The sequence below is a fragment of the Pelodiscus sinensis genome, chromosome 2 (assembly GCF_052426305.1).
Source record: "Pelodiscus sinensis isolate ZL-2025 chromosome 2, ASM5242630v1, whole genome shotgun sequence".
Lineage (NCBI taxonomy): Eukaryota > Metazoa > Chordata > Testudines > Trionychidae > Pelodiscus > Pelodiscus sinensis.
In genome coordinates, this window is record NC_143053.1 from 181,737,028 (window position 1) to 181,751,931 (window position 14,904).

At 43.6% G+C, this 14,904-nt stretch overlaps 1 protein-coding gene across 1 annotated transcript; it reads left to right on the forward strand.

Annotated features, from left to right (window-relative positions):
- Positions 1 to 251: 251 nt before the first annotated feature.
- On the forward strand, positions 252 to 3,526 carry LOC102460373 (C-C chemokine receptor type 8-like). The gene is made up of 2 exons (XM_006133158.4): positions 252 to 386; positions 2,221 to 3,526. The coding sequence occupies exon 2, from the start codon at positions 2,230 to 2,232 to the stop codon at positions 3,283 to 3,285; it is 1,056 nt and encodes a 351-aa protein (XP_006133220.2). The 5' UTR covers positions 252 to 386; positions 2,221 to 2,229; the 3' UTR covers positions 3,286 to 3,526.
- Positions 3,527 to 14,904: the final 11,378 nt, after the last annotated feature.

Below are 14,904 nucleotides of genomic sequence, written 5' to 3' on the forward strand. Positions count from 1 at the left end.
GTGGCCATAGTGGCTTGGTGTTTTGCTAGAGGTAAGGGAGTTGACGCTGCAGCCCTTGCATACACAGGAGAGCACCTGCTCACATGTGTATACCTCTTTACATCAAAGAATGTGAGACTGACACATTCTTACAGAGACTATTTATAAACCCTTTCACGATCGCCATTTCCTGTTTACGCATCTATTGTATGTTCTCTCTTAAACTAGACTTTTAGCCTCCATACTTATTCTGTAGCTCTTGGGAGTCTATACAACTGACATGCTTTAAAATTGCTCGTCGATCTCCACTACCTAGGGAAAAGACCATTTGGATGCATCTGTGACCAAGGGAGGAAGATAATACAGTAGAACAAGTACCAAACCAAGTCCTGCCTCTTTAGTCAAAGGTAAAATCAGTCTATAGTAAACATAATGTAGTCTTAACTGTAGTTAACTAGCTATAGTTGGGAAAGGGGTGCCTTGAGAGATATCTGTCTCTAGAAAATTATGCTTTTTCAACTTTATTATTAGTCTTACTGAGGTGGAGAAGGGAGAAGAGGTCCCGCATGGAAAACAATGAAATTTGGAAAATAGAAAGTTGAGAAGAGTGTATCCGCTACATAGAATAACAACCCAAACTTCAGAGATGCTGAGCACTGAATCACCTATTCATTTTAGTAAAATTACTCTTGAATTATACTGATGTAAATGAGATCAGAATCAAATGAATTACCTTTGTGTGATTTCACATGGCATATATTTATTCTACACACATCTGTTTTATAAATATATAACGTAATTGCAGAACTATATGTTATTTGCTCTAGAATCAGAGCAGAGAATTAGTTTAGATAACATATTGCATGGTTCTTCTCTCATTGCTTATGATTTCTAACGAAAGATCTTTGCATGAAAACATGACTTTTGGGGGGGGGGGGTTGTATAAAGATTCTGAACCCGTAATATGCTGATTGCCTGCTATGAGCCGCCAAATGAAAGGTTTAAGAGTTTGGATGTAGAATGACAGGCATGAACAGCAGGACTAGAGAGTAAATTACAGTCCTGATTCTCTTCCCTTCCCTCCTGACCTGGTGCGAAGCGGACCGTCTATTGCTAGTTCTTCCATCTTTAGTGCAGTGGGAGGCTTGACCATCTCAATAGCATCATTCCAATGATGAAAGCACTTGTGCACAGGTAGAGCGTGTCTTTGGGTTAATGGAGACAAACTCCACTTCCCCAACAGGACAGAGGAGGTTTCTTTAAAAGAATCCTCATGGAGAATCTGCTTTCCCTTCCCCCAAGAGTGGATGATCCACGTCCAAAATAATAATTATACCTGCCTGTTCTAATCAATGTGTTTCAAAGCTCTGGATGAGCCTTCAAGAAACAAAGAATTTGTTTTCAAGGTTATGGCCAGAAAAATGCAAATGCAAATGTTTTTTACAAATTAGGGGAAAAATCTTTCCAAATAGATTGCTTTTCATGGCTTTTCCTGATATGTTTTATAACTTTTCCCTCTTAAAGGGAAGGTGTGGTCATGCAAAAATTACTAGTCACTTATGAAAGTTCTGGCAATAATATTATTAAATTGTTTACACTAGAATGTGTCATACATTATGGAGAGAGAAACCACCAAAATTGGTTTTGATTTTCAAAACCAGAAAACTTGAACTAAGACCAAAACCTGCATCTCAACTTGGGGAAAAGTTGTTCCAGAGAGGTACAATGCCAACAGATGGGTTGTCCAATCAGAAATCTGACCTTTGTGAGGCTATATATCTTCTCAATAAAATGTTCTTTATTATAATACATGGAGAGCTGGATCCTGCTATGCTTAGGGCTGCCTTCCTCACAATTTTTGTACCACTACAATTCTGTCATTTAGTGGTGCAATTAAAAAACCCCACAATAGAGCTCTTGTGATTTAGCCCTTAGTGCGGTTGTTGTAGTGATACATATTATACTGATACAGCTTATTTTCCTTTGTGTTTGGGAGTAAGCCATACCAGCATAATTGCATTCATACTGGGCATGTACAAGGGGTAAGTTCACACTGCTTTACCTAACCAGTTTAGTTGAAGTGGCATCATTTTATGTTTAGACAAATCCTTAAACTGATCGGTACCTTATTCCTCAAGCAGTCGCATTGATTTCATTCAGCGTCAATAACAGAAGTAGAATTCAGTCTTCTGTAACTCTTCTCTACCCATAGTCAATTAATTATCTCTTTTTTGTGCACAGGTATTAAAGATGATATTTACAAGCCCTTTCCCAAACACCACAGAATACTACTATGTGTATGATGAAGGCACCTCTCCTTGCAGTGAAGGCAATGGTTTCGGCAGATTAAAAACACTGTTTCTTCCAATCGTTTACTGCCTAGTATTTGTTGTCTGTCTAGTAGGAAATGCCTTGGTCGTATGTGTGCTCTTAACCAGGAAGAAAGTCACCACCATGACAGACGTGTGCTTGCTCAACTTGGCGATCTCTGACCTGCTGTTTGTTGTGCCCCTCCCATTTCAGGCTCATTACGCTTCAGAAGAATGGATTTTTGGGAATGCCTTGTGTAAAATAATGACTGGCATTTATTACATAGGCTTTTACAGTAGCATTTTCTTTATTACCCTCATGAGCATAGACAGGTATATAGCAATTGTTCATGCGGTTTATGCCATGAGAGTTCGGACAGCCTCTTGTGGTATAATTATAAGCTTAATCTTGTGGGTGATGGCTAGCTTGGCTGCCGTACCCAGTATGGTGTTTAACCAAGAAGTGGAAATTGAACAGTCCCTCACATGCATCCCCAAATACCCTCCAGGCCAAGAGACCTGGCGATTTTTCACTCAGTTTGAAGTCAATGTCTTGGGCCTTTTGATCCCGCTCAGCATCCTCATATACTGCTACTCCCACATCTTGAAAAATCTGCAGAGATGCAAAAACCGAAAGAAGATTAAAGCCATCAAGATGATCTTCATAATCGTGGTCATCTTTTTCCTTTTCTGGGCTCCTTTCAACATTGTGCTCTTCCTAGACTCTCTGCAGAACTTGCACGTCATCAGCGACTGTGAGACAAGCAAAAGGCTAGCACTGGCCCTGCAGCTGACTGAATCAATCTCCTTCATCCACTGCTGCCTCAACCCGGTGATCTATGCTTTTGCTGGCGAAATGTTTAAAACTCATCTTCAAAAAATATTCCAAACTTCCCTCAAACGCATTTCAAGTGCTACTAGTAGCAATACTGCAAATCATTCTCACTCCCTGCCCATTCAAGAATTAGGCTACTCCGATAGTGACAGAGTTCTGTAAGCTTTCTCACTCCCTGCCCAAGAGAACATTCTAACTGTGTTCATCGGAATACAGTGAGTGCCCTAAAAACTTACTACCATTGCCTGTGCCTAGTGTTCTGCCTCCACTGTTTATTTTATAGGAAGGGAAGAAAGTTGGTTCTGGATTTTGATTTCCACTATGAATGAAGATGACAGATTTGCAGGACTCTTACATGTAAATATTTCCATAATACTCTGAAATGCATAAGCTCAGTGTCTTCTTCCTCACAGTATTTTTCTGTTTTAAACAAGTATTTTTCTTGAATAAAGCAAAATGGCTTCCTTGTTCAGGCTTCCTGACAGTTTCCATAGTTTAAAATTGCGGGAGGGCTAGGTATAAAGGCATTCAAACACAAACTTAGTTGGAAGGACATTGACGCAGAGTTCTGACAATTAAAAAGGTGTTTGTGATGGCTTCCTTCAAAGTTTGGTAGCCAAAAATTCCCTTTAGATTGGCTGCCTTCTTTCTGGGTGTCTGCAATGTAGCCGTTGTATAATAATTTTCAGACTACAGGTATTCAAAAATATATCTGCTGTTTAGCTTTGAAGTCAAATGAATCATAACACCATTTCACTATCTGGCTGTGTAGACAAATCAGCTACAGTGTTTAAATATATGGCTTCGCTCACCCTTGGGTTATGCCAATTTGACACAGATGTAACTCTCAGTTTCAATGCAATTATGACTACTTAACACCAAAGTAAGACAGGAGTGAGTCACATTCCTGTATGGAAACATCCGAGAGCAGAATATTTTCCTATGTGTTTAATTTGGCACGTAATCTTTCTAAAATATAGCCTGCTCTGTTGCCACGACTATTGATCCAATCTAAAGTTCATTTAAGTCAGGAAACATCTTCCCCATGACTTTGATGACTTTATTAGACTTTATGATTTCTGAAGCTTCAGGGGGTAGCCGAGTTAGTCTGTACAGAAAAAACAACAAATGGTCTGGTAGCGCTTTATAGACTAACAAAACATATAGATGGTATCATGAGCTTTCATGGGCACAGCCCACTTCTTCATGTCACCCCACACCTTGTAGAAGTTGCCTGGTGAGATATGTTATGATAATCCCTAAAGACAAGCTAAATTGAAGTGTGATGCACTGGAGTCTTTCCTCAAAATAAGACCTCTCCAATTCCCTTCTAGATAAGTGTTTTATCAAAACTCCAATAATAATTCACAGAAAGAAAGCTACATTTACATTCATTTAAGGGTGCCATATGCACATTTTTTAAAACCAACATAATGCCTTGAACTCTAGAAATTATTCAAGAAATTTTACAATCTTTTTCAGCAGCTCTATCTTTCATTTTTAAAATGTCTTTACAATTACGGTAATGTTACTAATTAATGACATGAAATATATTTCTAACTTAAATTCTGACTACTTCTTGTCATGCCTCATGTCACTACAAAGACTAGAAGTATACTGTGGTTCAATTACCGCACTGCTATTTCTCCAAAGACTTCAAATAGTTAGAAATTGTGAAGTACTCCATTTATTTATTCCTATGCTCTATTATCCATGTCAAAGTTGAGGTTGGAAATATATACTGTATGTACTTCTCAGCTGCACGATATGTCCCACAAAACATCATAATCATATGATTCCCTCGCCACAAAAAGAGACCATGGTATTTCACAGAAGATGTGGGCCAAATTAGGAACCCAGGCTAGAGATGAAAATGAGGCAGCCAAACTACAACACTGATAAGGCACCACAGCCACATTTCAAACTCAAAACATTTTTGTTTTTTCAACAAAATATTATGGTTTTAAAAATTTCTCCAAAACCTTTAAGTTTTCTGTGGAAAACTTTGATGAAAAAATTTTTTTTTCCCTTTTTGTCACGAATTTTTCTTTCTTTTGTCTTTTCCTCTCGGGTGAAAAAAACAACAACACATTTTCTCACTCGTTGTTTTGGAGACACTTCCCCAGTGGATCACACAGGTATTTACTAATCTGTAGTACAGTACAGGTTGGAACTCCCTGGTCCGGCACCCTTGGGATCTCTTTTAAAAGCATCTTTTTTTGTAAGCTGTGAATCTTCCTAAAAAGACTCTAAAAATCTCTCTTATGAGAACTATGACATGTGTAATTTTTGACCATAGCTGCAATCTTATTTTTCTGCTAGATGATCATAAAGAAAAGACACTCCTCAGGGGGAAAAAAGGCCCACCATCTGTTTTTCAGCAGCTTATTATGAGCTTTCCAGAACGTCACATTGCACAATCAATATACCAAACAATCTGTGATCAGCCAGAGATTATAATCAAACCTTCTCTTCAAACACTTGCAAAGAAACCAGATAACCTCCATTCTTTCCACTACGCAAATGATATTCTTTAATGGAACCTTAATCTTAGTGCAGCTACCACTGCATCATAACTCTCAATTGGATTTTTCTCAGTGTTGGATTTGTAGTTTCTCCAGGTTCAGAGTAAGGGCCAAAGTTTCTGATCTGTTATGTGTCCAACTCCCACTGAAATAGTGGGCATATGTAACCCACACACCTAGGCTATGTCTACACTCGCGGCTTCTTGTGCGAGTAATATGCAAATGAGGCTAAGTGTGGAATATCACCGAGCCTCATTTGCATACCTAATGAGCCACCATTTGTTTCAGAAGAGGCTCTTGTGCAAGAAGGAGTGTCTACACTGCCTCTTCTTGTGCAAGAAAAACCATCTTGTGCAATGCCGTTCTTCCTGAAAAGTAATAGGTAAATGCCACTGTGACAAGTGAAATCCCACTCCTGTCTCTTTTTGAATGACAAACAGCTCATAGACCTTTTTCTGAGCACCTCCTGCAATGTATTTACAGTGTTCATAGACTCATTGAATCATAGGGTTGGACCTCAGGAGGGAGTCCCTAGTGCAGCACTCTGCATTTGTTCTGGTTGACAGCCTCACCATGGCTCCAGTTCCACTGTCCGGCAGCCGGCTGGCAGGGCAGCGTGATGGGCAACAGTACCAATCACTGTTTCCACTCAAATTTTTCATTAACCTCTCTTATGCACACTCATTGCATGACTATTTTGAACTCCTTTATATTTTAAAAAATTGCATTTACAGAAAAAGCACCCTCCCCCGCAGAGAGAAATTCCTTGTGTGCAGGCTTGTGTCCTCACTGTATGCAAGAATTCAACATAGTTTGAAGTAGCACATCCCTAGTAGGGAGACTGCCATCAACTTTGAGAGCAATGCACTGTGGGTCGTTATCCCACAATGCCTGCACCGCTTTGCATTCTGCGTTATGGTCATGGTGCACACTGGGACCAAAACTTTGCAGCAGGTGGTATTGGGTTCATGTCATCAGTGCCCCATCATGCGCCCATCTACTCCCTCCTCCCTTGTTTGAGAGCAATGGGAAACAGTCTTTTCAAGGGAGGTGGTGGAAGCTCCCTCTCTGGAGATATTTAAGAACAGGTTAGATAGACATCTGTCAGGGATGGTGTAGACGGAGCTTGGTCCTGCCTTGAGGGTGGGGGGCTGGACTCGATGACCTCTCGAGGTCCCTTCCAGTCCTATGATTCTATGATTCTATGTCTTTTTTACCCACTTACCCATGCAGATGCCATAGCAGCACGAGCATGGTCCCCCTCATGGATTCCGTTGTGCATCAAAGCATTATGATGTTGATGTGTACCTTGGTGCTCCTAATGGTGCAGTATTTTGAAAGCATGTGCACATTGATCTTCTGGAAACAATAGAACACTGGTTCTGGTGCCGGGAGACAAACACAGATGGGTGGGAGCTCGTGTTGCCGCAGGAATGGGATGATCAGCAAGTCCTGCAAAACTTCCAAATGCACAAGACCACTTTCATGGAACTTTGTGAATGGCTTTCCCTGGCCCTGAAGCACAGGGACATCCAAATGAGAGCTGCTCTGACAGTGGAGAAGCATGTGGCAATTGCCTCGGAGAAGCTTGCAACGCCAGACAGCTACCAGTCAGGTGGAAATCAATTCAGAGTGGGGAAATCTAGAGGTGGGCGGGGGGCAGGGAGGGGAGAGGCTGTTGTTATACAAGTAGTCAAAGTGCTTGATACCCTTCTGCTATAGAGGGTAGTGACTCTGGGAAATGTGGATGACACAGTGGAGGGCTTTGCCACGATGGGGATCCCTAACTTCAGTGGAGTGACACATCCCCCTCTTGGCACCTAGCCACCTTGCCAGGGAGTACATAAACCACAAGGGGTACTCTTCGATGGTGCGGCAGGCACTGGTAGATCACAAGGGCCATTACACCAACATGAACATGAGATGGTTGGGAAAGGTGCATGACACGCACATCTTTAGGAACTCCTACCTCTTCAGAAAGAGGCAAACTGGAACTTTTTTCCCAGATCAGAAAATTAGAATGGGAGAGGTAGAAATGCCAATAGTCATCCTTGGTGACCCAGCCTACCTCTTGCTCCGGTGGCTCATGATGCTGTACACTGGCAGCCTGGATCCCAGTAAAGGAGAAGTTCAACTATAGGCTGAGCAAGGGCAGAATGGTGGTAGAGTGTGCTTTTGGGCACTTAAAGGGAAGGTTAGGAGTCTACTGACTAGGTCAGACCTCAGTGAATGCAGCATTCCTTTTGCGGTGGCAGCCTGCTGTGTACTCCATTATATTTGTGAGAGCAAGAGGGGGGAAGTTATAATGGCAGCGTGGGGAGTTGAGGCAGAGCACATAGCTAGAGATTTTGAGCAGCCAGACACCAGGGCAAAAAGGAGAGCACCGCACAGGGCAGTGCAAATTAGAGATGCTTTGAAAGAAAGCCTTGAAAGAAAGTGTTATGAATGGCCAGTTTTGAGAGTCCTGCACGTTGCTCTCAATGAGGTGCCCTGCACTTTTCCTGTAATCTCCCACCCCACCCATGCAATAGAAGCAATAAAGAGACTGTTGTTTAGAGATCATGTGTTTTTATTTTGGGAAGACAGCAGGGATAGAAAAGGAGACCATGATGGGACCCAAAAGGTGGGGGATCAGAAACACAAGAAGAACAGCCTCTTTCCTCCCAAGGCCCAGGAGGTTGAGTGTGAGGCTGCCCTTGTATTCTCCCCCTCCTCCCCCCGGTATCCTCAGGCCCCTGGGGAGTGGAGGCTATGGAACTAGGAGAGGAGGGAATGTTGTTCTGCATGGAGGGGTGGGGGGTAGGGGGTTCCTCTACAGGCTCACTGCTATATGCTCCATCACAGCCAGCAGGGAGGAAAAGCCATTCTCTGTAGGGCTGGAGCTCAGGCTCTACAGTTTAGGGAGTTGGGTGGTTTTGAGAACCTGAGCTTCCACCCAACACAGAGTGCCCATGGTGTTATTTTTAGCCTACTAGTTTCAGCCCCATTAGTATAAGTCTGTTTACTCACACTAGGAGACTCGCTCCCAGCTGCAGTATAGATCTACCTTGAGGAACTTTAAGTATTAACTTATCACAGTATACAGTTGAAAACCTTCATGTACAATAAAAACCTCTTTGAAACAAAGCAGTTTCACCTCAGGAATACTGTTTAACCTGAAATTGGTGTAGTTCTCTAAAGCAGACCATTGTTTCTTCATCCAAATGTTCCTCATTTTCTCTCCCTTTCCTGCAAATGTGGCATGTTGGGCCTCTCCACCAGGCTAAATTTCACCAGAGGACACAGAAAAAGACAGAAGAGGAGCCACCCAGAGGAGAGGAAGTTAAACTTGCTAAATAAGCAGTTTCAAAAGGGATCCCAACCCACACATTAGTTATTTACACCCGATTCTGCCCCTCTGCAGTCAATGAGGGTATGTCTACACTACCCCGCTAGTTCAAACTAGCGGGGTAATGTAGGCATACCGCAATTGCAAATGAAGCCCGGGATTTGAATTTCCCGGGCTTCATTTGCATAAACGGGGCGCCGCCATTTTTAAATCCCCACTCGTTCGAACCCCGTGCCGCGCGGCTACACGCGGCACGAACTAGGTAGTTCGGACTAGGCTTCCTAGTTCGAACTACCATTACTCCTCATTCCACGAGGAGTAACGGTAGTTCGAACTAGGAAGCCTAGTTCGAACTACTTAGTTCGTGCCGCGTGTAGCCGCGCGGCACGGGGTTCGAACGAGCGGGGATTTAAAAATGGTGGCGCCCCGCTTATGCAAATGAAGCCCGGGAAATTCAAATCCCAGGCTTCATTTGCAATTGCGGTATGCCTACATTACCCCGCTAGTTCGAACTAGCGGGGTAGTGTAGACATACCCTGAGATTTTTACCACTAATTTCAAAGGGAGAAGAACAGCAGGTCTCATAGCTAATGATTATTCTGGATCTATTCTCATGGGGAGCAAAAAGGATCCTAACTGTATTCTTGTATATGTTGCATAAAAAAGCCTCCACCTGAGCTCACTAGATTTATAATACATGGATTTTCTGAAGCTACACGGAACCGTAAGGTCTAAGGTTTTAAACTGTAACTCATTGTGATCTTTGTCAAACTTTGTAATCTGTGTAACTTTCAAATTTACTGTAAACTGCAACTTTGTAATCTTTGTAACTCTCAGCCACCTTGCTTGTAACTTTCCCTAAGCTGCATTCTCCCCTGGGTGAATGGAGAGAGAGTGTGAGTGTGAGAGTGTGTTTGAAGAAGGCTTGAAACAATGGACCACATGGCAATGAATCTGGGAATGCTCCCTGCTAGATAAAGAGATGTCTGGGCATGCTCCCTGATGACGAGGTGAATGAGTCACAGGAGCCATTCAGATACTATATAAAGAGAGGGAGCACATGTGAGACGTTCTCTTTTTTCCTTCCCCTGATCCTGAGAAGCTCCTCTCCAGTGTCTCTCCTGACCAGCTTCCCCAACCATGATGAGCAGACAGACCCTCCAGGATCCACATGCCTTGGCTCCTTCTGCAACTCATTTGTCTGAGTGTGTGTGTGAGAGAGAGAGAGAGAGAGTTCTATCTTCCTTAGTTTAAACCTTTGTTGGCTGCTTTCTCCTATTTAGTTTTACTTAGTGGAAATAAACCCTTACTAATGTAACCCTGGGTGGTCTCCAGGGACAATATTTTTGGGGGTAACAGTATATTCCTCAATTCTTGCTTAAAATAAAAATATAATCAGTGAGAGTTTGGCCAACCAGGCCTATAGAACCACCCAGTTAATTGTGGAAATAATATTTCATCATACACGCCCTTCTTTGTTATGCCTTTTATTTGTAGTAGTTTCAGAGCTATGAACAAGCTACCAAAGGAAGCAACATGAATTAATATGCAGCTGGAACCACCTTCAACAACTGGAGTAAAACACCTCTCATATCTGGACTTAATTAGCTTTATCACTTGCAGAACCTGAGTCACAAAACTTTGTGGTTTTCATATGCCTGCTGAAGTGAACCCATAATTGCCACTCAATCCTATAAGTTATAGCTTTCATTTGGAACCTGAAAATCATTGGGGTTTGTTGAACTTTGGTGAGACTTAAATGACTTTTGGGTCTGGATACTCTTCCATAAGCAGGTCATAACTTCTTTTCCTTCTTTCCAGTTCCCTTCTTTGGTAATGGCTTAATGGGTCTGTTCCCCACTCCAGTGTCTTCAACTAGAAATGGGTTAGCCCACTCTTCTGGCTACATTTTCAGTGGTTATCAGCATGTAGTCATTGTTCCCACCACCACAGCCATATGCTGCTGCCTTTCCAGGACATGATTGACCTCTACTTTGAGTAGTCCTTTACTTAGGCCTGAGAAATTCTAGAATGTACCTAAGTTTTAGTGACTCCCTCATCTCACAGTGAGAAAGTGTCCGAGAATAGATTTGAGAGGAACAGACTTACATGGCAGCTCCCTCAATGGATTGTATTGAGGGAGTAGCCAGCTGGTCCTCAGGGGGCAGGCAGCTGATGGGTACTTAACACAACAGAACACCTGAAAATTAGGAAATTGTCCCTCTGAAGCAACAGGGAGAAGAGGAAATAAAGGCTAGCAGGCCTCTTCACCCAGATGACAACTGAAGGGTATGCATACGTGTTAGAACTAGAGGTGAGGGAGGTGCTGCAGAACCCCTGACTTGAAGTGGTTTCCATAATAAACAGGGTTTCCAGTTTGGTTCAAATGGCTCTCAGCATCCCCTCTATACAAATTGTTCCAGTGCACCCAAGGGTATGGAAGAGAGAATGTCTATTGGGGTAGACTTATGAGAAGGAGGATCTGGGGAACTTTGTTTGAATGCCTGGCAAACCATACCAATGTTTGCATTGGATTTGAGGTTTCAGGTGAACCCCAGTGTATCTGAAGCTATGCAAACTAAACTTTGTTGATAAGATTTTGCATAAGATCGGGGGCTGAGTTAAAGACACAATACTGCATTTCCTTTGCACTCTGTAGTGTGGTGGCTTTTAACTTCACTACTCTTTAGGGTCTTCATTTCTTTGTAAATCTCCCTCTATACTGTCATTGCAAAGAAAAATTTTGAGCACACTGGGTCTGCCTGCTATAGTTTACATTATTTCCCCACTAAATTAGACTGTTTAATTGGCAAGTAAAAATACTGGGCATACGTGAACAAAACAGTAGTAATAGAAGCAGTTTATCCACATTTGATTAGCTTACTCAGACATTCAGAGCAAAATGACTTGTTCCTAGACAAAGAGCCCTGTATTATATTTATGTTCCCCATCCAAGTACACTAACTACCGCAGTCACTATTGAAAACACTGTTATGTACCAATATTGACCACACCATACTACCTGAGATACCACAGTCATTTCCTTTTCTGAGAAGACGGAGAAGAGCGGGAAATAGCTGCCGTATCAAGTTCTTTGGTCTGGTAAGTTAGTTTTTGTAATTGTGAAAGCAGATCTTGCAAACTTATCTAAACCTCAATGTTTGTTTATGCTTTCCCTGTATGTACTAAAAAGTGTAAGATGATGTTCTCACGAATAGGACATATACAAAGATTATTAGGGCCAGATTCAGTATTGCTCTAGGGTGGTGCAAAGGGACTAGAAGGCAGGTTTCAGGATCAGAGGAAAGGGTGGAGAATGGATCATGCCAAATTGTGATGTTTCTCAGTGGCCCTGAAGCAAAGCCTGCAGGGGAGCTATTTTCTCTATTACTAAATTAGAAGACAAAGGGAAACCACCAGTCGTCTTTCTAAGGTCAGGAGTGACCTTCTGTTGCAGGGGAATCTGCAGAATCCAGGCTGCTGCGGTGTCTATGAAGCAGTCAGCTGTGCCCAAGTTCAGGAGCACTGGTAGAATAGGAATTTACTAGGAGCAGCCCAGGATGTGTAACTGGACTGGCACTTGCAAATAGGAGCTCTCAGGAAGGGCTCTGAGTATATTCCGGTCAAGACCAAAGTGTGTAGGGGCTCTTTTCCCTGATTCCTTGCAGTTCATGCAGGGCAGGCAGAGATGGTGTGACCTAATTCACTGTAGCAGAAGAAGCAGTGATGGCATTATCATTCTTGTTCAAGGGGAGAGGTGTTGATGACCCATCTGCATTGGTTTGGTGGGAGGCAATTATGAAAAGGTTGCAGTATTTGGATTGGAGGGTTGCAAGACCCCTATTTTCCTCCTTTCATTGCTGTAGCCAATTATCTACATGTACAGAAGGTGCAGGAGGGCATCTAGACTTGTGGGCATCTCTAACCAGGCTAATTCATCTTTAACTTCCTCTGGCAGGCCCCACTGGAACTTGTACGTCTAGGCCACCTTGTTCCAGTCTGTATCGGCCATGAGGTAGTGGAATTGCACAGCATAGGAGGCTACAGTGCCCTATCCCTCTCAGAGGGCAGCCTCTGTTGAGTGAGTTTGGTGTAGATCATCTAATAGTATTGAAATGGCCTGGAGAAAGACCTTCTGGTTTGACAGTACTGGGCTGTCACACACCAAGAAGGGGAAGGTCCATTCTAATGCTTCCCCAGAAGACAGCATCCCATTTCTTGGGAAACAAATTATAGTCCATATGGCTCATCACCATGACTGAATACTTTAACTCCACAGCACAGTCCTCTATTGCTTGAATGAATGTTGTTTCTGCTAGCATTAGGATAGTGGTTCCCAAACTGTTTTAGACCAGGAACTAGCAAACCCAGTCACAAACTTTTGGCAGACTGGCAACATATTATTTGCATAATCGTTATGCAAATAATGAATATTCAAATAAATATTCATTCAAATAAAAGGTTACTGGTCTGCCAACAGTTTGTGAATGGGTTAGCTGGTCCACGGTATAAAAAGCTCCAGCCTCCAGAGCCAGCCCTAACCTCTAGAGTCCCTCCACCACCCCCCCAGTGCCAGCCACTGACCTCAGAGTCCCTTGCACCCAACTTCCCCCCCCAACAGCCTCTTGCCCTCAGAGTTCCCTAGTGCCAACCCCTCTGCCCCAAATGCCTCAGTGCCAGCCTCCTGTTTCCAAAGCCCCACTGCACCCAATCCCCCCAGGTACCCCATGCCGGTCCTGAATATTAGCTCTGTCCCCAGTGAAAGCCCTGTCCCCCTCGCTCCCTCACAATTAGTCCCACTCCAGAGCCACCCAGTGCCAGCTCCTTATCTTGGATGTCAGTGTCACTCAGTGTCAGCCCCCCGCCTCTTAGAGCCTCCCACCCCCAGAACCTCCAGCACTAGCACCCATAGGCAGTGAGGGTATGTCTACACTACAGCGCTAGTTTGAACTAACTTAGTTCGAATTAGTTAATTCGAACTAAGCTAATTCGAACTAACGCGTCTAGAACTAAAAACTAGTTCGAATTAGCATTTTGCTAATTCGAACTAGCAAGTCCCCATTGAGTGGACTCTGAACAGGGCTTAAGGATGGCCGGAAGCAGTGCCGGCAGGGCATCAGAGGAGGACTTAGAGCGTGGAGATGCTGTCTCAGGCTAGCCGAGGGCTGCGCTTAAAGGGTCCCGACCCCCACCCCGGACACACAGTTCTAAAGGGTGCCCCGCTTGCAAAGCAGTCCTGGCTTGGATTGCCCGGACTACCCACACTAGGCACATCACACCACTCGGCCATCAGGCCGGCTGCACTTGCCGCAGGCTGCCATCTGGGGAGAGGGGGCAATTGGGGGGCTGCAGGAGAGCTTCCACCCCCAGAAGCCCGCAGAGCCAGCCCAGTCCTCCCCATCGGGGGCTCGTAGCCCATTCCTCCCTCACCTCCTTCCACTTACCCTTCCCTAGCCCCTCTTCTTGATGTACAAAATAAAGATAACGTGTCTTCCAAAATGGAATCTGTCTTTATTGAACAAAACTGGAGGAGACTGGGAAAAGGAGGTGGGAGAGGGGAAGAGAGAGGCTGGGAGAGGAGAGGGCAACTAAAATGATCAGGGCAACTAAAATGAACAGGTCCCATATGAAGAGAGGCTAAAGAGACTGGGACTTTTCAGCTTAGAAAAGAGGAGACGGAGTGGGGACAGGATAGAGGTCTCTAAAAGCATGAGTGGGGTGGAGAGGGTGCATACAGAAAAGTTCTTCATTAGTTCCCATAAAGAAGGACTAGAGGACACCAAAGGAAAGGAATGGGTAGCAGGCTTCAATCTAGTAACAGAAAGTTGTTCTTCAAAAAGCAAAGAGTCAACCTGTGGAACTCCTTGCTGCAGGAGGCTGTGAAGACTAGAACTAGAACAGAGTTTAAAGAGAAGTGAGATCAAGTCA

Coding starts and splice junctions, on each gene's coding strand:
- LOC102460373 (XM_006133158.4), top strand. CDS start 2,230: ATGATATTTACAAGCCCTTTCCCAAACACCACAGAATACTACTATGTG.